At 50.4% G+C, this 7,412-nt stretch overlaps 1 protein-coding gene across 1 annotated transcript; it reads left to right on the top strand.

The window, feature by feature from the left end:
- Positions 1 to 5,427: 5,427 nt before the first annotated feature.
- LOC135383478 (uncharacterized) lies at positions 5,428 to 7,174 on the top strand. Its single transcript, XM_064612910.1, has 2 exons — positions 5,428 to 5,964; positions 6,837 to 7,174. The coding sequence occupies exons 1-2, from the start codon at positions 5,662 to 5,664 to the stop codon at positions 6,960 to 6,962; spliced, it is 429 nt and encodes a 142-aa protein (XP_064468980.1). The 5' UTR covers positions 5,428 to 5,661; the 3' UTR covers positions 6,963 to 7,174.
- The last annotated feature ends 238 nt before the right edge of the window (positions 7,175 to 7,412 follow it).

The following is a 7,412-nucleotide window of genomic DNA, read 5'->3' as shown; positions in this document are numbered from 1 at the left end:
AGCAATACACAGTAAATCAGAATCGCTTGAAGGCGCGAGGATGCTTTGAATAATAATAGTAATGATGACGAAGAACACGGGATGAAACAAAGTAAAACAAAACATTAGACCACCCAGTCTTTTACGACAATTCGTGCAAACAAATCGAGCACCAAAGGGGAACGTCTTCCAAATATCACAGTTGCACTTCACAACGCACTTGTGGTCCCATTGCCAGCATGTAAATATAACTGCAACGCCAAGCAACCACCAGACACTTTCCATTGGTGACGGCGATACAACCAATACAACGTTGCGGTGAATCGCTAGAGACCCACGTAACGCGTCAGCAAAAACCTCATAGCCACGGAGATGGGTGCTTGGGTTCCTTGTTGTGAACAGCCGCCGAAGAGAAGACGATTTCATTCATTGGAAAAGTAGGGCTCACATGTCATACCTGCCAGCGCAAGTGTAGCAAACGATTCACACACAAAAAGCTGTTCGTTATCGCGCGTTATCCTAACGCCTTCAACAAACGAAGAGAAACTTCAGCCCTCAGACGCGACCAGAGGCCTTGTGACCTTGTAGGTACGACCAGTAGGCGCCAACGCCGCCAACGGGCGAGTATTATTTGGCATTACGCAACACCAGTGACGTAACGGGGGCCAAAAAGAGAGCCCGTATAATAGACGATTTCAGAAATTGCATGGATGGCCCACCAGAGAGCGCCGTGTTGCGAAAGCCCCGCTGCACCTTGGGATCCAGTTTTCATGAGTCAGAGAGAAGAAGAAGAGCGCAAACGGTTTCGGTTTTCTCTCTCCTTCACCTCCCGCACCTTCGAGCAACAGGCAGACGAGCACGAATGTAAACCATTTCCCACGACGCATTGCGCGTGACTTGGGCGACGGAGGGCCCCCGTGCGGAGCACAAGGGCAGTATCTGAAATCGCCTATTACCCGATCCGCAGGAGAAGGCGCGCGGGAGAGGAGGAATGCGGAAGAGACACTTCAAGCGCGCGCTTCTCACAGAGTGGAGCGATTTCGCCCAGAAAAAGTTCTCGCAAATTAGTTTCTCGGCGGGAAGAACAGTTTCCAGCAAAGAAAATAGGGGGGGGGGGGTTCGGGAAATTTCATAGTCCCTTTAAGAATTTGCGATTTAAATGCACTGAACGTCCGCCGCACTCGCCGGATTTTGCACTATGTTTGTGTCGTCGCCATGTGTCGTGTGTCTAGTTGCTGTGTCCCGTTTTTTCTTTTTTCTTGCCTTTTTTTGTCTCTCTCTCTGTGGCAACTTGCCTCCCGTCGCGGCACGCAGACCGCCCTCTCTTTCTTATTTTTTATTTCTTTAGATAAACGATACCCCCCCCCCCCCCTCCCGAAGAAAAATTTAGTAAAGAAATAAAGTATTGGAGGATTCAGAGGTCGTAGCTGCAGCCGAAACATATTTTGAAGGCAGACGTCAAATTTATTTTTTCAAGAGTTCAAGAAACTAGAACGGTGTTCTAACTTCGAGGTGAACATGTCGAATTGCAATAAAGGTTTATGACTCTACAGGCATCGTCCTTCCTTGTCGGGCCGAGAACTCTTCGGCACCCTCTCGTAACTTGTAAGTTGCCTGTAAGCGGCTTTCTTTCTTTTTTTTTTTCTTCTCTCTGTGTTCCTCCTCGGCGCTCTGTATCTACATGTTAATCAAAATGTTCATCATACCTTAATGCTTTTCACTCTTTTTTAGTATGTGATGCTTCTCATAGAAAAACTGACGAAGTCGTCAAGTATAACGCCCATCGGTTCATTCCATACCTGCATCAAGGACGAAACCGAGCCTCGACTTACAAAGCTGAACCACTAAAGTGTCGAAGCCTCTAAATCAACAGTAAGTGGCTGTCCCCGGCTGCTTCAATGCTATAGAAAAGAGTCGCTTTCGAACTCTACAATACTTATTTGCTGTGGCTCACGTGTGGGCTTGTTTAAGTTGTGTTAAAGGAGATGTTTGTGGAGACAGCTCGTATGGCGGCAAGAGTCTTCAGCCTTTTACCGTACCTCCTGTACTTAGCGTCCAGTCTGTGTTCAGCAGCCAAGATATAAAACAACACGAACCACTTTCCATCTTTTTTGTTTGTTTTTTCTGTTCTTTTCACGTGCACGGCGCCGCATAGTTGGTTCAGTGGCTAAAATACACTCCGAAAGCGCAAAACAATGCATGGAGCTCCGACACGAGTGTTACACGTATCACCAGCCGAGGCCTGCCTCAGCTTTAAGCCCGTTGAATTGCTACATTAATTTAAATTACTCCAGGTCTCAGTAGGTCTTTTTTGCGTGAGTTTCTTCATTTTTTTTACCCAATCATCGTACCCCACCTCATGACACTCCATATGTGTTTGTCCATATTTGATAAATGATTTCAGTAGCTACGAGCCAATATTATTGCATTTTTGTCACTTTTCGTCGATGCGTTCCTACTGGGTCTTCATAAAGTTAGGAAAGCTAAGCTGAAGTATTTCTTGGAAGCATTTCCACTTCTCTGCTGAAACCTTGCATTCAAAATCACGTGTTGTATTGTCTCTAAGTTACGCGCATTGTGCAGTTTCTGCTTTTTTTTTTGCCATTGATAGAGCTAATCTTTTACCAATGTTTTTTTCCACATTAATGTTTTCTTTTCTGTCTCTGTTCATCGACACAATATTTTAACTCCTTCTGTGCTTCGGGAACTGCGTACATGGGATGTACAGTGCTCGCAACTTCCAACCAATCTCCCGCTACCGTCACCTCGCTCACTCCGATAAGCGCCCGACTGGCGGCGAACGTCGCAATCAGTACCGTTTCTGACACACCCCAAGCAGCACAATGTACTGAAAGTCGAGTTCAATAGGGGTGGACGGTATATGTGTCTTATCAATGTTCTTTAGTTTCACGAGCCTGTTCAAGGTCTTCCACCTACCGGTCCACCCCTATTGCACTCGACTTTCAGTACATTGTGCTGCTTGGGACGTTCTTTCGAGGGGTGGCAACATGTTGGCGTGCTCTCACTTGTCGCAACACATGTGGAAACAGACCGGACAAAAACAAAATCTGGTGCAATCTTCGGGACGACCTTGCAACGTGTCTGTTTTGCCACTAACATCTTATCGCACAAGTTTGCGATAAATCGTTGTTTGATGAGAGGTAATGATAATTTGTAAAGTCGAGAGCATGCAAGAAGATCCGATTTTTATTGAGTCACGACATTGCGACGCACACACAGAAGGAGAAGACGATGCAATGGGGATGTGTTTATTAAACAGGGAAAATAAAGAGGGATGACATATGGGGATATGTTTATCGAAAAAAGAAAGGGATGGACGTATTGGGCTGTTCGCAGCCCTCAGGCTGGACGCTGTGCGAGATAAGGCCAGTTGAGGAGAAGGGTAAGTGAAATTGAGCTGGACAGAATACTACTGAGCCACAAGAAAACAAATGAAAGCAAAAAAATTGAAGAATCCAACGGATAAAAGTGTGGGATAATCTCCCAGCCTCAAAACATTGTTTACGGCCTTTGTCCATGCATATCGCTGGAAAAAGCACCTGATAAGGAGACACGAAGGGGGGTGGGGGCGTGTATATGTCTACAAAAAAAAAAAAAGAAAAGGAGGTAAACGTTAGCCTGCGCTACGGGGGCTTGCTATTCCCAGCAAAGAAAAACAAATAGAAAGAAAAACGAAGAGTAAACACATAAAATAAATATATAAAAAAAGAACCAAACACAAAATTGGTCACAGTTCACCAAGAAAGCCACACACCCGCAGGAACTGAAGAAGTGCAGTGGTCACCTCACTATGCTCTGTGGGGCCTAGCAGCGTAGTTATGGAAAAGTCCGCGATTCTGAGACAAGCGATGCGCGACCGCAGGAGAAGAGGATGTTGGCGGTAATGCATGCTGTGGAGCAGCACGTGCGGAATGTCTCCTTCAACATGACAGGTGGGGCAGAGGGGTGATGGAAGGTGGCCCATCTTAAAGAGGAGCAGTGGAGTTCGCGCCACATTCAGTCGAAGCCTGCGGAGAGAGGGCTCTTCGTCTCTGGGGTAGCGGATAACCACTGTCGGGTGTGTGCCACTGTGGGCCATCGTCGGGTCAATCAAGCGCAAATAAAGAGTCGGTCCCGACGGCGTCTTGGAAAAAGGCCTGAGAGCTATCCGTGCAGTATCGGCGATTGGCTAGCCGGCAGGCAGACGGAGAAAGCGGTAGAGCAGTGACAGACCCAGCTGCACGGGCACACCTGGCCGCTGAATCGCCGAGCGCATTCCTCGAGATATCAACGTGGCCCGGAATCCAGTTATGGCTTGCGAATGTAAGGTCCCCAGATCCACGCACAGAAAAAATAATTTTTACGTTTCGACATTGTACAACAATTTCGTAGCGCATATTCCGTCCAGCTCCCTTTCACTTGCCCCTCTCTTCAGCTGGCCATGTCCGGTGCAGCGTCCGGCCTCAAGGCCGCGAACAGCCCGATATGTTATCCCCCACTTTCTTTTTCCTTCTCAATAAACATGTTCCTTCAACCACAGTCTTCTGTTTACGTCTGTGTGCGCGTCGCAACGTCGTGACTTATGGTGTCTTCGACTCGTCGTCCTGATACTACGAGCTGGAGTGGGTCAGCTCTTTCCAGTTCCTAGCTGGAAGAATCGGGTAGACTCTTTCGCCTGTAGGCTGTTGTTCGAGTCACACGGGTTCCGCCTCATTGCGAACGTCATATTTCACGTGAGGAGGGAGATAGAGAGCGAAGTCAGCCAGGGTCAGCATACTATATGCCAGGGGTGCCGAACTCATTCATCTCCGCAGGCCACGTTGAGCAGTGGAGGAACTGCGCGGGCCGCATAACACAGCTTTGTGGTAGCCTGTTTCTGATATAGATGACACAACAGAGAACTTAAAGCGACATATAACGTATATGTTTGGGTTACTTAGCGTTGCCCAATCGCAGGGTCAGCATTCCTTTTAATTTGCTGTGTCATGAGGAAACTTGACCCATCTTGTTTTTAACTATTGCGTCAGCATCATGTAAAAGTGATTGCGCAATTGCAATATTATGAAGTGCGAGGTGTTCCTTTCAAGTCGCCAGCACTTAAACAATCTTTGCTCGAATTCACTCAGGAGATCACCAAGCCTGCGACTCAACCGGTCCATTTCTGGTGGCGTTGAAGGTATCAATGTTACAAATCGGCCACGTAGGGTTTGCTCAGAAAATTTGGTAGGAATGTACTAGCAATATAAATGATGCAGACATGTGTGGGGGGGCGCTGATAACCCGGCAACTTCCACGCGATAGCGCAGATAGCGCAAGAGATAAAAGAGCGAGCGCTCGGGAAAAGAGTGATATTCGTGCGGCAGGCATGCTGGCAGACGGTCACAAAAGCGAGGAGCGACGAAGCGGGTAGACGGCCAGCAGCTGTGATGTGAGGCAATAAACCTTGTTTCTTTTGTTCAACTGCTGTGTCAGTGTTCTTCGGGGTTACGGCGGGGTCGAATACGGAACCACCCCGGGTTTGTGGGCCGAGGTTCCCACAAAATTGGCGCCCAACGTGGGTGTTTTCGACCCGTCGTACCGTTTTCCCCGGAGGGCACGGCATAGTTGCAGTTAGTGTGCATTTTTGTTTGCTTTCTTCGTTCTGCCGCCGTCTGCGTTGCAACGCAGGTTCTTCGACCGGAGATGCCTCCCAGGAAGAAGCACGACCCAGACAGTGACGAGGACGAGCCTGCGCCAGTGGCTGAGGACTTGCTTCGACAGATGGCATCCCTCTGTACGTTACTGACGCAGCAGCTTGGTAGCAGCACGCCCGCCGCCCAGCCGTCCCCGGACACGCAGCTGCGCCTGAACTTGCCGGTACCGACATTTTCGGGCTACAGCGACTCCAAGTCGGCTGAAGATTTCCTCGCCGACTTGAGTGCTTACCAAACTGCCGTTGGAGCCACCGACGACGTCATTCTGCGTCGAGTACTTCCCGCAGCGCTGGTAAGCTCAGCTGCTTTGTGGCGTAGGTCCCAGCCCCCATTTCTCTCGATGAGCGTATTCAAGCAGCAGTTTCGGGACGAGTTCCTCCCCCCAGACTACGCGATGCGTATGCGCGAAGAGCTTGCAGCCCGAACGCAGCATAGTGATGAGAGCCTTTTGGAATACATCCGGGCGATTCAGGAACTGTATCGGAGAGCGGACCCTCTCGTAGATGAAAAAGAGAAGGTGGCACGCGTTATCCGACAGTGCCACCCTCGGTTCAAGCCATATTTACGTGGTCGAAGTTTTACTTCCTTGTCGGAGTTAGCTACAGAAGCGCGCAGCATTCAGGCCGACTTGCTGGCTGAGCTGCGTTACCGCCCACCTCCTAGACCGGAGGAGACTCTTGAGCCTAGTTGTGCATGGGGCGGATCGGTACAGGCAACGGAGCTGCATCCCCGTTGGCCTGCAGGACCGAATAGCGGAGCGTCGGCAGGTCCTTCACACCGCTCACTCGATCCTTTTGCGCACGAGCAAAGGAACCGAGCGAGGCTTGTTGAGGAGACTTCGAGGAGCGCAGGACAGACCGGTAGCGAACGTCGCCGAACGTCAGGATACCGGCGTAACGACAGGATTGAGGGATCAACCCCACCGCGCTCTAATGGACTAAACGTTGGGAGACCGCGTTGTTACGGTTGCGGGCAACACGGACACATCCGTCGGGACTGCCCACATCGTACTTCGGCCACCCCCGAAAGAACCCCCCCCCCCCCCAGGGAAACTCGGAACGCCGACGGCGGTAACCGCAGATTACGAATTCCCGTCGTCGGCCGGAGCGAACATTGATAAGAGGCAAGTTACTTCTAACCGTGCTATCTTTTCTGATAATACAGTGGCCTTGGTCCCGCTTGCGTGCCGATTGCAAGATGACATCTGCAACATTGGACCTTTCATCGTGGTGCGCGTTTTGGGCAAAGACGTTGCAGGTTTGGTGGACACCGGAGCAGCTGTTTCCCTGATCGGCGACACCATCCACGACTGGTGCCGGGAGCGGAACATCTCGGTACGGACGACCAGGACTTTCCTAAGGCTCGCCTCTGATGCGGTTGTACCTGCCGGTGGCGCGGTGCGCCTTACCTTGACTGTCGATGGACATCGGGTCAGACAACGCTTTGTTTACCTTCCTGGACTGGCAGGAGCAATGATCCTGGGACGCGACTTCATTATCCGGATGGGACTTGTCCTGCACTTGCGTCGCGAAGGTTACCAGCATGCATGCAGCAGTGCCTTCTACCCATTCCTGGAGTGGACAACCCCTGGAGCGGACCAACGCCGGACTGGCGAGAGAGCCCAGGACGACTGCTCAAAGCGAAACCGGGAACCGACTGGCAACAGCGAGGAACCTAAGCAGCAAGCCGCTAGAGTACTTCGCGGCACTCGACCATCACGGCCCGTTGGAGAGCATCACG

This window comes from Ornithodoros turicata, chromosome 2, assembly GCF_037126465.1.
Source record: "Ornithodoros turicata isolate Travis chromosome 2, ASM3712646v1, whole genome shotgun sequence".
Classification (NCBI taxonomy): domain Eukaryota; kingdom Metazoa; phylum Arthropoda; class Arachnida; order Ixodida; family Argasidae; genus Ornithodoros; species Ornithodoros turicata.
Note: the sequence above shows the minus strand (reverse complement) of the source record. Positions and strands in the feature narration are given on the sequence as shown.

Excerpts from the sequence above, each read along its gene's own strand:
- LOC135383478 (XM_064612910.1), top strand. The coding sequence starts at position 5,662 with ATGCCTCCCAGGAAGAAGCACGACCCAGACAGTGACGAGGACGAGCCT. Across the intron at positions 5,965-6,836 it reads GAGTACTTCCCGCAGCGCTG|TGGCCTTGGTCCCGCTTGCG; the intron begins GTAAGCTCAGCT and ends CTGATAATACAG.